General features: G+C 41.5%; 2 protein-coding genes across 3 annotated transcripts in view; both read right to left on the bottom strand.

Moving 5' to 3' along the window:
• The window catches only part of LOC109476464, a 105,783-nt gene extending 101,999 nt beyond the window's left edge, over positions 1 to 3,784 (bottom strand). Inside the window, 1 exon segment of the mRNA XM_019777398.1 lies at positions 3,557 to 3,784. Within this exon segment, the coding sequence (XP_019632957.1) occupies positions 3,557 to 3,715 (159 nt within the window). The 5' untranslated portion in view covers positions 3,716 to 3,784.
• A 6,279-nt stretch (positions 3,785 to 10,063) lies between these two features.
• Positions 10,064 to 19,625, bottom strand: LOC109476514 (neuroligin-1-like). 2 transcript variants are annotated; one of them, XM_019777488.1, is made up of 10 exons: positions 19,167 to 19,625; positions 18,268 to 18,415; positions 17,476 to 17,661; positions 17,180 to 17,304; positions 16,747 to 16,815; positions 13,772 to 13,928; positions 13,267 to 13,442; positions 12,406 to 12,535; positions 12,054 to 12,186; positions 10,064 to 10,845 (listed from the first exon to the last, which is right to left on the bottom strand). In XM_019777488.1, the coding sequence occupies exons 1-10, from the start codon at positions 19,551 to 19,553 to the stop codon at positions 10,584 to 10,586; spliced, it is 1,773 nt and encodes a 590-aa protein (XP_019633047.1). In that variant the 5' UTR covers positions 19,554 to 19,625; the 3' UTR covers positions 10,064 to 10,583. The 2 variants fall into 2 exon arrangements, with proteins under 2 accessions (XP_019633047.1, XP_019633048.1); XM_019777489.1 differs by lacking the exon at positions 17,476 to 17,661.
• Positions 19,626 to 20,250: the final 625 nt, after the last annotated feature.

Raw genomic sequence — 20,250 nt, 5'->3', positions numbered from 1 at the left:
TAGGGAGTGGCGGTGGGGAGGGTAGGAAGTGGCGGGGGAGGGTAGGAAGTGGCGAAGGGGGTAGGAAGTAGTGGGGGAGGGGAGGAACTCCGGAAAGTCACGAACATGTCGCGGGTAGTTCGGTCGCTCGGAAATGGCGACGTCTGTTTGAAAAGGCGACGACCGTTCGGAAAGACGACGACCGTTTACGAGACCGAAATTTGCCCCGGTACGAGTGCCTTTCCCGCGTCCTGTAGCGTCCGGGACCATTAACACGCAGAGACCAAAGTTAAACTAGAGGTCGGAGATCTCATGTCTTCGTCAGAGATACATTGTTCTAGAGAAATGAACATGTGTATTCTTTACTCTTTTTAATAATCAATTTGGTCTAAAGTACAAAAGAATCTCGGTACTCTTTATACTACAGAACACACTGAAAGGGTTCAGACGCGCCGTCACCCGTGTTAGACCCCCACCCTACGTTATTTGATTTTGGACTGTTACTGGAAAAAACTTACAAGAAATTCTTCTTACTGTAGTATGATGAAAGTGTCACGACAGTGTCGCAAAATATAATAAGAGAAGATGTGATAAAGAAAGAATCAGAACAGAGCGACTACTGCTGTTTTGTTAATTTATCTTTATGACGAATAGAGACTTGTTTCTTGTTACACTGCGTTCTTTTATTCAACTTGTGTGACTTGTGTCATAACATGTGTATTTCTACAGTTAGTATATTCCAAATTCCATCTCTTTTTTCAGCCCTTCATATTTTTACATTAAATTTCAGGTCTCCAGTGGACGTCATACATAGCAATTACTTGGTGTGGCCGTAAAAAATAACCTGTCCCATGTCCAACCTATCCTCCCCCTGCTGAACTTATAGTACAATCCCTCAATGTAACGTCATTTGATCCCATCCTATTATGGGGTTCCCGGTTATATCCAGCTGTCGGCTGTCTCCAAGCAGAGGTGGTGGGGGAAGTTTTAAACACAAACGGTCCGCTACAGTGACAACGAAACCCCCACAGAGCCCATTAACGAACTTAACCTTGGTCCCAACAATAGTAATCTGTCTACCAAAACTTATAAGCAACATTTTACAAATACTTGAGCTATTTTGCTAACAAGCCACAAACACAAAAGGTGCACTAACATGACGCACGGACCCCCCACGAAGCCGAAACTTGCACTTGACTTCGGCCTCAACAACGGTAATCTGCCTGCCAAAAATCATGGACGTTGAATCATGCCTGCCAGAGGTATATCGCAAAATCCGCAGTTCCCACAATGCGGCGAGACAATTTCATAGTCCTTCTGACGAAGACAATAACTTTGTCATTCACCAGTTTCCCATCCCCAGAATACAATGCGAAAACAGGGGTCTAAACCTCATTTGAGTAGGACAGGAAGGCATCGGAATCATCATGGTGATTAAACAGCTTGCTTTTCACTGTGTTTTGAGGTGTTGGGGCATTTTATGCTCAACATTAATTACAACACTATGGTTCGAATCTGACAAATAGAGAATGAAGTTTTAGTGTTCTTTTCAACATGGAACATGTATTTTGTAAGTTACAGCATCAGTATAGCGTTACCACTGTAATGTTACTAACCATATATTCAAAAAAAAATTATCCTCTATTTGTTGTCAGCTTCAACCCATAGTAATTCAATTAATTATAACGTTGAGCATAAAATGCACTAACACCTCAAAATACACTGACAAACAAGCTGTTTGACGTCAACAGGATCATTCCGATGCCTTCGTGTCCTATGCAAATGAGGTTTAGACTCCTGTTTTCGCAGTGCATTCTGGGGATGGGAAACTGGTGAATTAGGGACCGTTGTAGAACTGGAGCTACACGTAGAGCCAAAGTTAGAGCCAGAGCCAGACATAGTACAAACTTGCGAAAGGGTACTATGGTAAGAGGGGCACGCGAAAGTACGGAAAAAGGAAATTAACAGGGGGGACAGAAGAACTGCACGAAAACTTAGCTTTACCGATGCTAGTATACTTGGGTAATGTTTATTTTTTTTAATGAATACTTCTAAACTTTACAATGGAAGTAAAGACAGGTCAAGTAGGTAATACCGGACTTAACAAGGGTTGTAAAGGAAATTAATGCAATTGACCTTTATTTACTACCATTATAAAGCATTACCTGAGTTAACAACCTTTGGTAAACCCAACTTTTCGTGCAGTAAAGGGGGTTAAATGGCGGCAAAGTGTACAGTATGTCTGTTAGTATTGCCTACAAGCCAAATGTCAATTTCAGCCAGAGTTTTCTGTGATTCTGCTTTGAAACAAAAGACTTCATCCAGATTCTTCCAGCAACGTGTAATATGTATAAAAGACTGTCATTTTTCTCGGATTCTCGGACTACACTAAAATAATTCTAATCCCTATGTATTGCTTATATTCTAGTCACATTTCTTCTACACAAAAAGACAAGGAAACAGCCTTTACTAACTTTTTAACTCTTTGGGACAATTAATCTTTTCACCAAATGAAAGGAGTAGTAAGAAGCTCACCTTATAATTGTAAAATAACGTATAAATGACATTCAATTCAAATACATGCTTTTTTTTACAAATACGACGTACCGCAAGCATTAAAGGGAGTTGGAAGTCATTAAAACATTCTACTGATTCTACCGAACTGCCACATGACTCAGAACCTCTGCAAATCTGCACAGGTGCTGGTAACGTTTAAAATCTGAGCTCTAGACAAGTTCGGCCATCATAGCTAACTTGTGCCACCCTAAATCCATCAAAAAATGTTTAAAGGTTGTCCATGGACCATTCTAAACATGTATGCTGATTAGAAACACTTTTAAACGGTAGAAAGGTTCGGATAAGTGCAGATTAAGTGCAGGAATTCATGTTAAGCTTTTGATTTTATTGTATTCACTAGAAGGAGGTTGGTAAGTGGGAAAAAAACACCTCGAAGTTGAAATCAGTATGTGTTGTTATACACAGGGACATGTAGGTACGGCACCCGATAAGCAGACTGGGCAAATGTGCAGTTTGTACTTCGTATGTCATTTACGGTGCAAGGAATACTGTTGTTTGGAAAAATATTCTCATGCCAAGAAGTCAATCAGTAGTCTCTACCAGACTAACTACGCTGGCTATATATAGGAGAAATATTGCCAGGGGAGTTTGGCCGCCTTGTAGGTTTGACTGGCTGGCCTCGAGGGACTAAAACTACCTCCCCGCGGCCGGACTCCCCTGGCCAATTTTACTCTCTCCTTTTTGTCGAATTCTACGATCCGTGTTCCCATAGAAAGGCCTGGTGGAGGATAGTCAATCAATGCAATATATTAATGTGTACATTTCTTTACATTGATTAGACCTAATGAATCTTCTTTTTTAAACTGCTTTAAACTAACACACGCTTACCTTGTGTCCCGTGAGTTCCTTAACTTATATTTCGGGATTGAGTTTAACTATTCGTCTCGTATGCTTTAAAAAACTTGATAAAGATGATTTCAACTCCCTCTATCAAGGTGGTATTGCAAACACTGTCTCTGTATAAACATGTTGGGAAGAAAGCAAAAACAGTTGACGGTACCTTCGCCTTGGTGACCAGCAGGGCGATATCTCCCAGCCGTGACTGGGCCGTGTAGTCGTACACATACTCGGTTCTCGGTGCAAGCCTCACGAGGTTGGCTGAAGCTAGTCCGAACACAAGGGCCAACCCGAAAACTCGGGAGAAGATCTCAACAAACATGCTGTGTACTACTTCATATTGACATCAGGAAACACCACAGAAAAGAGCAGCAACGTGTCTACTCCGATGACTGCGGGACTGTATGGGCGTCCTATACAGTACGGGGGATTTTGTGATCAACGAGACGAGTTTCCTGGCAACGCCTTAGGGGCGGAGCCGTTATATATCTTTTTGGTTGACAGCAGCCTATTAATGCCTTTCTGCGATAATCCATGAATGTATCCCCGTGGGAATATGATATGGCCATTATTTCTAATAAAAAGGTAGCTTTGGGGTTCTGACAAGAGAAAGAGTTTTGGGCTATTTACCAACTTTTGAGGCAGATAAGTGATGTAAGGATTTTGATGATTCGGGGCACGTTGGAGTTAAGGTACAGATATTTGCTGTGCAAATGGATACATCATTTCTACTTCTGAAGTTTTAATGTGTTGTGTGATATAACGGAACACTATGTACTAGTGCATCTACATATGGCTTGGAATGAAAAGGGAAGTTGGGGCTATTACTAATATACGTTTTTCAAGACTAAACACATGTTTTTTTTAAAAGTTTGCTTGCTTCCACAAACCCCTTTAGAGGCCCGTTGGTGTACGTTGTCTGTAATGAGGAAATTGTCAAGGGGTGAAATACTGCACAAAGCATACATTACCGGTCACATAACACCAACGCGTCAGGACTATCTGGCAAAGATTGGCAAGGCTACAATAAACGCTTAAAGGTTAACAAAAGGGGAAAATATATACACACACATTAAACCCGATAACAAGACGCCAAACCCGTTTGCTATGCCCAGGTATTAAGACATTATGTAGTCTTACATACACAGTGTACAATCGTATCGTATCTAGGTAAAGGTAATAAAATGCACTTCGTCAATGGAAGGAATTTCAAGTGTGTATCTTTGTAACAAACGATGACGATTGGAGATAAGTGTCTGAACTTGTTGTTTATTTAGGAAAAATACTTTTGTTGCCAGGGATCTGGATTGGCTGGGTGTGTCCTTATTGTACCTGATTATCAGATTAGCTACAATTCTTTTTGATTACAGCGGGAGTTGGCACAATACAAAGACCAGCGTCAATAAGGAAATTTTAACGACCAGCCAAAGTAAGACTAGGGTAAAAGTACATGACCTTTCTTTGAACCAAGTCTAGAACGGCTTTTAAAACTGTTCAAACACGTTTTATTGAAAAAAAGAATAAGAAAAATAGTCTATGAGTTTCATACGCAAGCATCAAGTTGTGGTATTAGTACAGACTTTTAGTAAAGGCTAGTTTTAACAAATCGTTCGGTATAATATAGCCAGTTGTGTCTGTGCTGCCTGTCTGAGAAGCCTATGTGTTACGCCGTTGGTCGTATACAGATGCAGAATATTTTGTATGTGCCGAAGGTTCGTCGGGAAGTCTACAAATGCTCGATTTCCTATTCAGGCTCAGTACTGTGTAATAACTTGTCAACTGATCTGAGAACGGCCACGTCAGTTGCAGCTTTTAAAAACAGACTGCGTCGAGTCACTTAGAATGACTATAACTTGTGAAATGAAACTTGGATGTTTAATACTAATAAGATACGAATTGGGATAATGTTTCAATTTTGTATGGACTTGTATGTATTTATACTGTATTTCTACGACTGATTTGATATTGTAACTGTACCGAAGCATTAGTTTTGTAAAAGACCCCTTACCTACCTCCTCTTGACCTCTTGAAAAGCGGCTCAAGCCAAAGAGTGGTACTATAACATATTGTACATTTATATATTTTTTAAATAAAGGTTGGATGGAAAATTGTGTTCGTCAGATGTTACACGTAATTATGACCTGTACTACCTTTAGACAAGCACAAACAGTATTTATATAAGTACCTAAGAATGTAAATGTAAATAGTGTCTTTCAACATAAATAAAAGAAAATTTAAATTGATATGACTTTCCTCACCATAACTTGTAAATGTTGACATAGCTACGGCTAGGGCACAAATGAAATTAATTGTTTTATATGGGCTTTTACTCGTCTCTGGGTTAAAAGTAATAAAATAAAAACGCTTTCATTCTTCTAGGTTCAAAATAAACTTGACGTCTCTTAAGACTTGCCCATGGAAGTCAATTAAACACAAAGTCATTGATTTTACCGTTTTATTACTCTTTATGATGTTTAAATCTCTGCCGTCACTACTAGTAAAGGCAAAGGCATCTAAGTTGTATCTCTTATCATTCTTATATTATTGGCTAACAATTTATTGTTCGTCTAAGGGCTGGAGTAGAACCATTGCAACTGCAGCAAAAGTGGTTGAACGGAACAGTGTTTGAGCATGTATAGATGAGTATTGATCATCCGGCATACACATGGCACTCAGCTATAACAAATTGTTGGACGAGGATAAAATCTACACCATTCATAATCTTCCCTTGTGTATCTTAAATGATATAGAGGGACTTTTGAGGCATTTAGTGACACGTGGTCTGTGGAAGTACTGTGGCATATATAGGGAGGCCAGTACACATATTTGGTTAAAATACAATTTTTAAAGGCTGGAATTTCTGTTTTTGGCACTTATATGTTCTTATATGTTTTTCTTGTAGTACATGGTAAGTTATGTGTGTCCTGAAAATTTCATCCTCCTGCGACATCGGAAATGCAAATAACCGTGCCCTCAAACATGCTTCCCAGGGCATTTTTACTCAATACTTATATATCTGGCATGTGACTAGTCCTATAATAGTAAGAGATAAAAGCCAAGGAGATCGCGGTACCTTCATCATTTTAACTACCGTTTGAAAAGAGCATGTTAACATTTTCAACTGGCGGTTTATTATCCCAAGACGTAAACAATCAACCTTGACCCAAGCAATAAAGTTATAGTCTTGCTTTTGAGACTCCGGTCTGGATCTCCACCGGTAGAGTCGCTGATTAAACGAAAATATACTCTCTACCCTGACATAACGCCCGTTAACAACACGTCAAGCCCGTTTCCTACGCTCTGTTCTAGCTGTTCTGTAATGTTACACAATGTAATCTCCTCTTATCTAGGTAAAGGCGAACATAAAGTGCATGGATATCATTGCAGGAACGTCCAGTGTGTATCTTTGTAATACATAATGGCCGTTTAAGATAAGTGTCCGAATTTGGTATGCAGCAAGGACAAAAACACGTTTGTTGCAATGGTCCTTAAGTGGCTGATAATAGACGATGGCATAGATCCCGTCAATATTAGGACTTTTTTTATTGTGTTCTTTTGTTACTAATAGTGTTTGTTCAAGATAGTGTCGGAACTTGTTGTACCATTAGGAGAACACACGTTTGTTGCCAGGGTCCTGCCTTAGCTGGACGTGCCCTTTTTGTACCTGGTTATCAGATTAGCTACATTAATTAATTTTTTTATTACAGCAGAGAGCTGGTATTGACAAAAGACCTGGGTTCTTTTAGGGAACCAAGTGCGACTAGGTTAAAAGCCCATGGCCTTTACTGCTTGGTCCTGAAGAGAGTCTATACAAATAGTTGTGTCCGAAATGGTTTGTAGAAAAAAGCATCAAGAAAAATAGTTCGTGTTTTTTTAGATCTCACCAGTATCACTGACGAAAGGTAGTGGCCAAAAATGTATTGACCGTTTCCAAAATCTTATCCATGTGCTAAAAAAGTAACTGTTTTTGTGCATCACGAAATGTCTATAACATTCTTACGTGAGCGTTACCAGACATAACTTTGCATTGCATAAAGATCCTCATAGCATGAAAGTTCATCTGTGTTGGTACAAGATATTATGAAATAAAGACTGAACTTTAACTTCCAACACTTAGATTACAGAATTGCCCCCTTAAGTCCGAATTCTGTAATCCAAGTGTTGGAAGTTAAAGCTTAGTCTTTATTTCATAAAGATCCTCATAGTTGTATAAATCTTTGGTGTAAAAAATGAGCAGGAATATAACAATCTAGCGTAGATAGAGGAATCGCCATTAATTAACAAGACGTATTAGAGCTCTCTTGTAGAAAATGACTACAATAAACGCTTATTTGGACGCCCGTTAATTAACAAAAAGACGCCAAACGTTTGCTGCGATCAGCTGTTAAACTAAGAGATTATGTAATTGCACATACACAATACACAATCCGTTCGCATCTCTTTGTAGCTAAGTAAAGGTGGATAAATGCTTAGATTCGTAACAAATTGTGACCGTTGAAGATATGTGCCTGAACTTGGTATGCAGGTATCAGAGAAACACCTCTGTTGCAATATCTAAAATGGTCTACATTTGGATGTATAGGTAGCCAAATGCACAGACTCCGTCATTAAAAGTAATTTCAAGTGTGTATCTTTGTAACAAATAGGGACCATTGAAGATAAGTGTCTGAACTTCTTATTTAGTTAGGAGAAAAATACATCTGTCGCCATGGTCCTGTGTTAGTTAAGTGTTTCCTTGTTGTATCCAGCTTAGCTTATTAGCTACATTTGTCTTTGATTACACCGGAGAGTAGGTTCTGACAAAGACCTGGGTCAATAAGGAAGTTTGAACTCTCCGTCAAAGTACGACTAGGGTAAAAGATCATGACCTTTATCTTAACCCAGGGACAGTCTATGCGAATAATTATTCCACTAGGTTCTCCACCAGCTCACACAACTTCACCGTCCAAATCCCTAGTTCGAAATCTTTTTACAGTGACAGTTTCTTTCCCCGTACCGCCAAGCTTTGGAATTCCCTCCTTGACAAGTGTTTCCCAGCAACCTACAATCTACAGGCTTTCAAATCTAACGTTCACCGCCATCTCTTGACATAGCCATGTTTCTCTCATATTTCTACTTTAATGCCTAGAAGTGGTGGTATAGGCCTTGCATTGAACTACTCTTCTAAAATACTTGGTTTATTAAAGAAGGTAGAAAGAATTGACTATTGCATACACAAGGGACAAGTTTTCCCTTAACTCAGCTAGTTATTTTAAAAATTCCCTAAACTAATGACATTGCAGTGATGTTACAATCAATTATAAACCACACTAGCTACCTCTAAACAAATATTAAGGATACCAGTGTAGTTATCTAATCATATACATATAAGCGGTGATCGCGTGGCGTAGCAGCAGAGTGCGCGACTCGGAACCAAGAAGTCCCCGGTTCAAGTCCTGACATGCCACCGATCTTGTACCCTTGGGAAAGGCACGTCACGACTTTCCTCACTTTGGTCAGGTGCAAATGAGTACTGTAAATTGGCATGCACTTTGTGTTAGTGCTATTTTTGTAAGGCTAGCAGAGACGGGGGATGTGTCACGAGTTCGATTTCTTTAAAAGTTGGACTGGACCAGTCATCACTGAGAAAATCACTTAGCATGACTTCCCTTACTCCAATTTGATATAAATCTGCACTCGACTTCGGAATCGTCATAAATAAATGATCGGCTTTTAATGGCATTTTGATTTGCCACTGGGCTAAAATTAATAAGGTAATAAAGGACTTTTATGGTTCTACGTTTAATATAATCTTTACATCACTTAAGAGTTGCCAATGGAACTCAATTAAACTTTAGAGTCATCAAGTCATTAATATCTACGGTTTATTGCTCTAGATGACGCTGTCACTGCTAGTAAAGGTATTAGCATCCCAGCTATATTTCGTATCAATTTTCATTATTGGCTGGCTTAAAAATATAATATCAACATGTACCACGTTTAGTGTCAAACAGACAACAAAACGTTATATACACATGTGCAACGAGAGATACTAGTATGTATATCATGTTATATCACATTTTGAAACATGTGACATGTATTTATAGGACTGTGGAAGGCAAAAATGTGGCACGTGCGTACAAGGCCTTATAAGACAAGTCACCACCTTCTATTGTGTGCCTTTGCGATTACCTTTAATCGCTCAACTTTATTGACTGATAGCGCGTCCGTTCAGCCATTTGTAACATTGCCTATTGTAACAGGGTGTCTTATTATTGACCTAGCTCAAACATTACTAATCTTTCAAACGTCAACCTCTCTTGACGAATCGTTTACCCTAGCTTTTTATAACAGCTGAATAAGGCTGGTACAGACACTCTGTCGGAACTATGAGGGAGTCTTTACTACGTGGCATCTCTTTGAACGCAGTATATTTTGTGGCAAACATATTTTTGATATGTAATTTTAATGGTCATTTAACATTAATTGAACCCACTCCAGTCGTGATACCACTATCTACTTTAAATTTTGTCACAAATTCTGACCGCTAAAGAGGACAGAAATCGCCATTCAGTATGAGAAAAGTGCTTATACGTCCGTTATTACAATGCGTCAAATATGACTATTCTTAGACCAAACTATTCTTTCACGTCCTGGGATATTGTTTGCATCAACTTGGACGTAACTGTTGTAAGCAGTCAAAACCTTTAATCGGTATGTCAAAATATGACTTTTAAGTTAAAAGTGTTAAAACATTGTAATTTCAAACTATACAATCACATTTAAGGGCAAATAACATAAAACAGAAAGAATACGGGCCTCGAATAATATTGCACAAACCACCTCTATAAGCCCTCCTAGTTTCTGGTCATAATTCTTACCCATAGAGTTACTAGTAAGCATCAAGAGACTTGCCTGACTGAGCCAACCACTTGACAAACACGACCGAGATTTAGAACTGTACATGACCCAATCTCTGCCTATGACATTATCGCGTCATTTTCAAGTGTTGGGGCGAAACTTGCTGGAATAGGACAGTTTGCAATTGTCTTTGACAGCATTAGACACTCTTTGCGCAATGAAAAATGGGTCATTTTGGTTCAATGAGGCAATATATTGTAAAATGGGTGGAAATATTGCTGCAATGTTGCCACCATGCTTTCTGTATAAGAGGACCAGTTTCCCTTGGTCCCCTGCCCTAGGTGGGCGTCTTAAACAAGTTTGACTGTAATTAGAGATGCCATGAGAACCATGGCCACAGCGGTGGGAACCGTGTGTCCGTTACTGGTCACTCCGTCCTTCTCACAGGTGTCCGTTTCCGCCATTTTCTTGATGACGTTGTCCCAGAGTTCCATGCGCCTGGTCTGGAGGAACCGCCCATTCGACAGCGGCCTGTCAATCATCAGATGGGCTCTTGTCTCATTGGTGAACGGCTGCCACGTGACTCCATCGACAGGAGATGGTGTTGGATTTCTTCATTAAAAAGGGAAACAAAAATGATTTCACGTCGTTGCCCTTAAAGTTTGTTGATAATTTACACGTAGTTACAATAAAAGTAACAAAACAACGGACACAGGAGAGTGAGAAGACACAAGCATTCTGAGCAATTATCCTAATGAATTCACGAGCATGGCATTGGTAATTGTTACATGTAACTAATATATTTGTCGTAACACTATACCAGAATGGAACAACAAATCTGATATTCCAATTCTCCGGAAAGTATGTAACGCAAAGCGATCACAACACCTGTTACCCGCCTGATGACTAGAATACCGAGATGTGTTATTGGGGTCATACACCCCCACTTTGAATAAAAATAGCATAACCCCGACGGATCACCGCATGTACTTTCACGGCAGTCCCTAACAATGGGCGATCACACCGCGTGCTGTACGGGGACGTCAAAATATTTTGATGAAGACACACACTGAAAAAAACAACGCATCATGTGCACCCCAATAACTAATCCTAATCTGAAAATCAAATTAATCCGACAAATCCACCGTAAGTTACAGCTGCAAGCACACAAACATTACAGAAAACATACCAATATTCTTTGATCACAACCATTTCTTTTTCATGAGCCGACGTTTTGTTGACCGTCTGTCATCTTCATCAGGGCAATTCTGACTGGTTTACTGTGCACTGACACTAGATAACTTACTTCGTGTATAATGCACTGACGCTGTTACGTAGTTCACAATGCACTGTTACTTGATTTACAGTGCACCTAAGCTAGTTTTACTGTTAACGTCAGGGCACAGTAAACCAGTAAGAATTGCCCTGATGAAGATAACAGACGGTCATCAAAACGTCGGCTCATGAAAACGAAATGGTTGTGATCAAAGAACTTTGCTATTTATTCGTTTGCCAACCTGCTGAAATTATTTACTCACTCACTCACTCACTCACTCACTCACTTACTCACTTACTCACTCACTCACTCACTCACTCACTCACTCACTCACTCACTCACTCACTCACTCAGGACCGCATGCTCCAGGGAGCTCCAGGGAGCGTCGCGCCTCTCCTAGATGTCTTCCAGATTTATTAATTAATTATTTACGGATTGCAGAAACCGTACCCTTCTGCCAAAAGGTATCTCCTTCCCCTGAGGAAAAAAAAACGACAGCCCAAACTCTGTCATTGTGAAAGTTTAAAACGTAAGTAACCCTCACCCTGTCTTGGCGAAGTTGGTCCACAGTGTGACCATCTTGTCCTGCATGTCCATGTCAGCCGCTGTGGGCGCGCCGTCCACAAACTGAGACGTTATGTTGAACAGAAAGCGGAGTTCTGCCGCATGGGGCACTCCTACAGAATAAACATGTACGTAGCCACTCTTATAACTCCAGAATCGGCAAATTCTCACAGGCATGCAAACATACAGTGTCCTGTAGCACCAGATATAAAAGATCACAGAACAGCAAAAAATTCTCTTCTATAAACTCTCTCCTTAAGTCTGAATATGTCACCACCTTTACATTGCATTAAAAGTGAAAAATGTATCACACATGGCCGTGAACACTTTACCTCGCCATGACGGCCATCTGTCCGGGTTGGGTTGATAACCGAAGCTGTACTTGTAGGTTGAAACGCCCCCTGCCGACATCTTCAGTAACACCTCCTCCACCGGCGCGATGTACCGATAGTCAGACAGGAGCTGGTGAGAGACAAGGTTCATTATTATGGTCTCCGAAGATGATTTGGGGGAACGAATCGCAAAAACTTAGCATCTCCTGTAATCTGTTTCTTTCACTAAACATCAGGAAATTCCAAGCAGACGTCTTTTGTCAGTTTTCATCAAATTGGCTCTGTCTAACCCCCACCCCCCATATGCCATTGCCACACATAATCCAAATATGGCCTCCCGTTGCCTAGCCGAACTCCCCCCAACCGTAGTTAAAGGGTAGGTCGGCTGTGGTAACGGCTGGTGTTCGGCCAGGTAGGCTATTGTTTGGCTGCACCAGCCGGAATGTTTCAAAATGTTTAAAACATTTGGGTATGAACGGGAGGTTCGGCGATGGTTGGCTGGTGGTTGGCTAATGTTCGGGAGAAGGTCGGTGCGTTATTGGCAGTCAATTTAGACTCAAACGTTACTCAAATTCGATCCACTTCTCATAGAAATGTAGACGTGGCCTACATTTGGTAAGACTGTTCCCGACCTTGGTTCGGCGGAAAGGTTCTGAATGAAAGACAGAGACATAAATGAAAACTAAACCTTTCATATCACTTCATATGAGCCCCAAAACCTCAAGACTATACAGAACTGTTGATCCAGATTTGAGTTAAATGTCAAGTGGAGCTGTTAAAATAAGTGTATAAGTTAAGTGCAGACCCACTTTCTCATTGCCCTTAATATAAATTTTTAAACCAAAATGACGGATCCTGCACCTGTATGTAGTTGTCTCTGGTTATTATAGGATCGTCGATGGACTCATAGTCCGTGTAGCCATGAAGAAGTGCGTCGGAAATGAAGTCGCTGTTTGTCGGGAATCTTCGCACAAACTCGGCCAGGTCGTCAACAAAGCGGTCTCTACTTACTCCGTTCTCTACTCCAGGAATGTTTGCTATAAAACAAAAGAAAAACTGTATACTTAAGTAAAGACGGGGGGGGTCTATTGCTCCTTCCTTTTACATGTAACGTATTCAAAATCTTTCCTAGTTTTATTAAATAAAAGTAGTAAACTTTCGTTTCATTTCTGAACCCTGGGTGCCATGCTAGTATCAGGTTGTCAAATGGGTTCCTTCGGTAGCCAAGAGCGCACCCCCGCCTATCTAACTCCCTGTACGCGGGAGTTCAGCCCGAGGGGACTTGGCCAGCCCTTTTACTATCTGTGGGCGTTAGCAATAATTGTACCGCGCAGTCTGGCAGCCAGGGTAGATTTCTGGTTCGTACCCAGGTCTCTGGCGCGCTCGTCCGTAGTGCAGCCCGCCATGAGGCGGACCTCGGTGAACCGTCCCATGGCCAGTAAGTCCCGCGGGCGGGCGGGCAGGAAGCCACCGGGACCGTCCACTACAGGCGCCCAGGCAGAAGACAACATCGGGTACGGCTTCTGTTGGGTTAAGACGGTAAATATTTAGCCATACACTGGGCGAAAAGGCCTCGAATGCAGCCATATGCGCACAGGGATATTTACGCATTTTTAGCAGATACAAGCGGATGCAAACGGATACGGGTAGGATCCGTAAAATATTCTAAATTTGCATTCTTAGGGATCCGGAACGTTTGGATCCCTAAATATCCCAAAATGGGATTTTCCACGGATACCAATTTGTTTCTTTAGGGATTTTTTTGTGTACCAGGACTGTCCGGATCCCAAAGGATTCCAAAGCGGGATTTTCCGCGGATTCCAATTTGTTTCTTTAGTGATTTTTTGTACACCTGAAGTAACCTGGACTGTCCGGATCCCAAAGAATGCAAAAATCGGGATTTTCTACGGATGCGATTTTTTTTTAATAGGGATTTTTCCGGATATGCGATAGATCCCCACGTGCAGACGTCGGTATTTTACACGGATGCGTACAGGTACAACTTGTGATTTTCCCGTATCCCTATCGGATTTTCATACACATTTCTCTGCATTTGCCTCGGATGCAAACAGAGCCGGCGTTTGGATTTTTTTATCCGTACCTCGGATCTTCCCGAATCCTTACGCCATTCTCCCCTGGATACGCCCGTGTTTGATATGTATACGTGCAGATCCAACAAGCAAGTCAAATTAGATAAATGAAGGAAGAAACGAATGAATAGATTTAGCCTGAAAGCCTTTATTAAAACTCCGCACATACTGTGTAAAGTGACAAAAAAGAGAGCAATAACTATACGAATACATGTACCATATGTAAAATAAATATTTGCAATACTAAACAGGTAGAACTAGAACTATCACGTCTTGCTTCGCCAGGATGATCGTCTCACAGTCCATGCGTTGTTACAGCCACCATTTGTCTCCTAGTCCCACATCAGGATGGTCTTTGTAGAAGTCTGCACTGAAGACAGTCTTACCACGTTCAATCAGTCGCTTCTGACCTACGAAAAAACACATCAACAGAAAACAAGTACAGTGTAAAAATGGCATTTCGGCCAGAATGTGCTAAAAACCGTTAGGATAACAGTCTCCCCAGCGGCCTGGATGCCAGCAGCAGGCATTGTTATGCGAGCCAGCATTGACATGTGAAATATCCCCCGTGAGAAGGCCGGCGCTTTTACATATGGGAACAACAGGTCAGATGTGAGTTGCGAAGTTGAGTTGCTCTAAACTTTCGTCAGAAATGATCTGAAACCATAATGATCATACTAATTAAAAGAGTTTTGAAGGGTTTACTCACTTCTATATGCCGTCAACAGTCTTATGCAGTCGGTTTATGGTCCAGTTGAACTGTTCGTCAGGCGAGTCTGCAACGTGTCATGACATGCCTGGCGGCTTCGTGCCCTCGCCGGGCGACGTATAGGGCGATGTCCCCGGTACGTCTCTCGTCCTTGTCTCGGCCACTGATACCTCATAGCGTCCAGTCGGTGTACGGTCAGTATCCTAGACTTTGACAATCAATGCCGTGGTTGGCACTGGTTGCTGAACTTATGTGCAACGGATATATATGGACAGCCAGCGGGACGATAGAAAGGGACGCACACTCAGGCAAGCGGTCACTGAAAGTGACCGTTGAGTTTGAATCTCCCTCGGGGTTTTCTCAGATTACCCACAAGGCACTGCTGCTGCCGGAACTGCTCTGCGGATCCGTCGAAAATACAGAAGTGGATCTTTGAGAGATGCTCGGTTTTGATACCGGCGAAGGTTGTATGTGAACCAACTTCTTGTCTGATACGCAAAGTTTCCAATCAGCAAAAATCAGTACAGTCACGAAACCGAGCAGACATTTGCTTATGCGACGCGCAAAGGCAACGTTACAATGTACGTATATGGCTATTTACGGGGTGCGCCCTCTTGTGGCGACTGTAATTTCAACAATTTGCGGATGCGTACGAAAACAAATTCGGATATTTAAGAAATCCCCAGATTACCCACAATTCGCTTCTGCTGTGGAGTGGACCCGTGGATGCGTAAGAAAGCAAATTCGGATATTCAAGAAATCCCCAGATTACCCACAATTCGCTTCTGCTGTGGAGTGGGCCCGCGGATGCGTAAGAAAGCAAATTCGGATATTCAAGAAATCCCCAGATTACCCACAATTCGCTTCTGCTGTGGAGTGGGCCCGCGGATGCGTAAGAAAGCAAATTCGGATATTCAAGAAATCCCCAGATTACCCACAATTCGCTTCTGCTGTGGAGTGGGCCCGCGGATGCGTAAGAAAGCAAATTCGGATACTCCAGAAATCCCCAGATTACCCACAATTCGCTTCTGCTGTGGAATGGACCAAGGATGTAAAAAAAAACTCCCAAGAATACGAGTATCCTTGTATCCAGTGTATAGTGGATTGTCTGACTTATATCTATGTTATAAACGGTAGTATTCGAGGTCCAAAAATATGACAGGTCACGACCCCTAAAAATGTGACATTTCCTATCCTAACGACGTATTATTTCTAACGTATACGTAACGAGTAAGTATCCATACGGATACCGTGTCTGCATCCGCTGCGAAGTAAGTATCCCTACAAATGCCGCATCTGCATCCGCTGCGAGTTACGGATGCATACGTATGCGTTACGGATGTGTGTGGGATCCGCAATCCTGGGGATTCTTGGTGTGGGATCAGCAATCCTTGGGATTCTTGGAGATTCGCGCAGCATCCGCAAGGTGATGCAAATTCGGATCCTTGGGATCCGGCTGCATCCGAGGCCTTTTCGCCCAGTGATATCTCATGGAATTAATCAAGGCAAATATGCATTAAGGAAAAAAAGGACAAGACTTACGCCAACATCTGCATGGGAAACCTCTTCAGCAGTCTTCTCTCTTAGACAGCCAACTAACTTCTGAGCTGACTGAAAAAAGTAAACCAAAATGTGTTTAATACATATATGTTAATGACAACGTGTTGCCATAAGAGCACATTGTTATAACTTTTGTAAATGGCATTTCACGATAATGAATTAGTGAGCATACAAAATCAAAGTTATGGAAATAGATGATTTTTTGAGACGCCTGGGGGTGGAAAATTTTTGTTTTTCGTTAGACTTGTTTGATTCATTAGGCTGAATAAAATGGCATAAACTGACATACATTCAGGTCCTGCAAGTGACATTTCCTATCTGATTTCCTCGCACGCATCTTTAACCAACCAACATGGTGGATGCTAAATTAGTCACACGACTGCAAACACCAGATCGAGGCACAGATCTTACAGACCTGCGTACTACAGCCCGTCTGTCTGGCCAGCTCGTCTGTGTACTTCTGAGGTTCATACTCCGGCAGTAGGACGGCCCAGGGACTGGTCGAGGCGCCGCTCTGTAGAATAACCTGATGAAAATAGTCTGGACACATGTACAGAACATAAAGATAAAAACAATTAATATAATTACAGTACCATTACCCTGGAAGTTTGCAAAAATTGTATATGCATTTGTACAAACAGTAAAATCTTACATTCCTCTGAATTGCTTGCTAAGGATAACAACTTCCTGCAAAATTAAAATTATTTTTACCTCTACTGAGCGGAGATAACAGGTGTAGAGATGCACTCGCTGCCCCCGAACTTTGACCAAATATGGTCACACGATCGGGGTTACCTCCAAATGCCCGGATGTTGTCACGAACCCATTTCATAACCTCGAGTTGGTCCAACATCCCATAGTTCCCTGGGGCACTAGAATCTCCGGTGCTGAAAAATCCTAGTGAGTTGACAGGGTAAATAGTTAAACAAATATGTAATTTACATAAAATCAGCGCCAACACGTTCTTCTTTTAAAGCTTAAGTAGGGAAATCCCTTGGGGTCCATATTCTACTTAATCAAATTAAATTTGTATCAAACCCAATAAACATATTGCATTTTTTACCTCGGCAACCATGTATATACCAGGACTTTATTATTTATTTTTTTAAATGTATGTATATTATTGCACCATTATACATAATTGTATATTTCACTAAGAATGTAATTTGTAAATGCATCTATGTATGTCTAATAATTTTCATCTTTCCCCTAGGATGTCCCTTAGTAATAGTCTTTGACTAGTTGGGACACCTGGATTCTTTGTAAGCCAAATGAATAAATAAATAAATAAATATGTATAGAGTCTATGGGCGTATAGGTACTTGGTTTTATTATCCTATTTGATATACAATCAATGCAAAATAAATCGAATTTAATCTCAAAATTGATATGTTATGTTATGTTATGTTATGTTATGTTATGTTATGTTATGTTATGTTATGTTATGTTATGTTATGTTATGTTATGTTATGTTATGTTATGTTGAGATATCGTAGAAATGACCTAGAGTGCCGAGGCGATAGTTGGGGATAACGACGATGACTCCTTTCTGTGCCAGAAAACTTCCGTCATACATCTTGTTGGCTCCGAAAAGGTAAGCACCGCCATAGATGTAGAGCATGGCGGGAAGCAAAGGGTCACCGTCTGACACCTACAGAATAAACATGGCGGTGGGGCGTCAAGGTCATCATTGTGCTCATTCAAACTTCAATAACGAGGTATCCAAAAGTTCGACAGGATCTACAGTTCAGTAGGGTTTTAAAAAGCATTGCTGTGGACCTAACTTTCATGTAAATAACTGCAAGCATCGCCATGCCATTATTAAATTAAGAATTAGTACTAGTGATCACCCACTTCAAATTGAAGAAGGCAGATACATCCGGACTCCTCGTAGTGACAAACTTTTTACACTTTGTGACCCCAACCATGTAGAAAATGAAGTTCATTTTGTATCAGAGTGTACGTTATACAAGAACATTTTGAATTTCTTTTATCGGTGTCCTGAATTCCAATACAGTTAGTAGTATACGATTTATTTGTATATTATATAGTGTCATCCTCTAACAATACTGCATAACAAAATCTCTGTGAGTTCGTGTACACCTTTTTAAGAGGAGGTAAGGAGTATGCATCATCATCATCATCATCATCAAGGAGTATGCAAACGATGGATTTAATCATATATGGCATATCCTTATATGTTTGACTGTAAACTACAGATTAGTGTAGCGTACGTTTAAGATAAAATCTACAATAAACAAAGGCACTCGCATTTCGCAGAACAGTTGTCCAACTTTGGATATATTCTGTTACCAGTAAGAAATTCACACCAAATTCATTTGAAAAGTCTTTTCGACCTTGAAAATTTAGGACTCGAGTTTCAGTGTCATTATCTATAATACCTTGGGAGCATACACGTTCAAGTTCAGGCAGTCTTCAGAAATACTGACGCCGTCCAGACCGGGGTCATAAGCATGCAGTGCTGTTGTTGCCGCCCTGGGGAACTGCAGACACGCCGGGCCGAACCTTGTAGCGTCAAAGATGTCTGTCCAGGGCTCTTGCGGCTGAGGAGGGCGGAACCTGAGGTCTCCTGTCGGGGGAGCTGCGAAGGGCACGCCGAGGAAGGTGTTCAGGACGGTACCGTCACCCAGGGCCGTGCTGAACCCTCGGATCGGACCGAGGGTCGTGGAAACTTCCACAGATTGACCATCATTGACCACACAGCAGATGACCAGTAGTAATGTCTGTAACTCAGACCACCTCGGGAGCGTACTGACATACGGTGTCATGGTCTGTATCGCACCTGTTAAAGACGTTCTCTCTCCAGACTTTGTGACAAAACTTCAGTAACGAGCAGCAAACTGTTTACCTGTAACACTGCCGTAGGGCACGACGGGAGCCTTGACTTTGACCAGTTAAACATTAAACCGTAAATAATCATGATATAAAGCATGTGGTATATCAATCATGGCTGTCCAATAAGGGTTAATGACCTGAATCTGTCAACTGGTTTTTGCGTTAGACTACTTACTAACATTTTCAAACAAACGTCCCTGGAGTTCCCAAACAAGCTGCTAGGGAGGCCAAACTTGCATGGGCGTCTGCATGCCCTTTTCCGTAGAGCGTAATCCGCCGTTTTAACTCTACGTAGAGCGTACCCTAATTCAACGTAGAGCGTAATTGTCGATTTTACGTACATCGTAATGTTCATTTCAGTACCTTAACTGTAGTTTTAATCTCTTCGAAGTTGTGACGTAATCAAATTATATATGCCTGTAAAGGGACACCCAGGCCCGTCTGGTCCAGGGAACTATTGTTAAGAGCGAGACGAGGGATCGTCAGATGAATATGTTTCCCGCCTGAAGTACACAGCTCGCCACCTCAGGAAGAAGAGCAAGGTGGACGAGATTGCACACCGGGTATGGTACGAGGGCACACCGGATGAGTCAGACGAGGTCCTGACGCCCCGGCCCCGTTCTGTGCCGG

The sequence above is a fragment of the Branchiostoma belcheri genome, unplaced genomic scaffold, assembly GCF_001625305.1.
Source record: "Branchiostoma belcheri isolate BF01 breed outbred unplaced genomic scaffold, Haploidv18h27 scaffold38, whole genome shotgun sequence".
In the NCBI taxonomy this organism is placed as follows: Eukaryota; Metazoa; Chordata; class Leptocardii; order Amphioxiformes; family Branchiostomatidae; genus Branchiostoma; species Branchiostoma belcheri.
This window is presented reverse-complemented; position numbering and strand designations above follow the sequence as displayed.

Excerpts from the sequence above, each read along its gene's own strand:
- LOC109476514 (XM_019777488.1), bottom strand. The coding sequence starts at position 19,553 with ATGACACCGTATGTCAGTACGCTCCCGAGGTGGTCTGAGTTACAGACA. Across the intron at positions 16,816-17,179 it reads AGACGGGCTGTAGTACGCAG|TCAGCTCAGAAGTTAGTTGG; the intron begins GTCTGTAAGATC and ends TACTTTTTTCAG. Across the intron at positions 12,536-13,266 it reads CCAGAGACAACTACATACAG|CTCCTGTCTGACTATCGGTA; the intron begins GTGCAGGATCCG and ends GTCTCTCACCAG.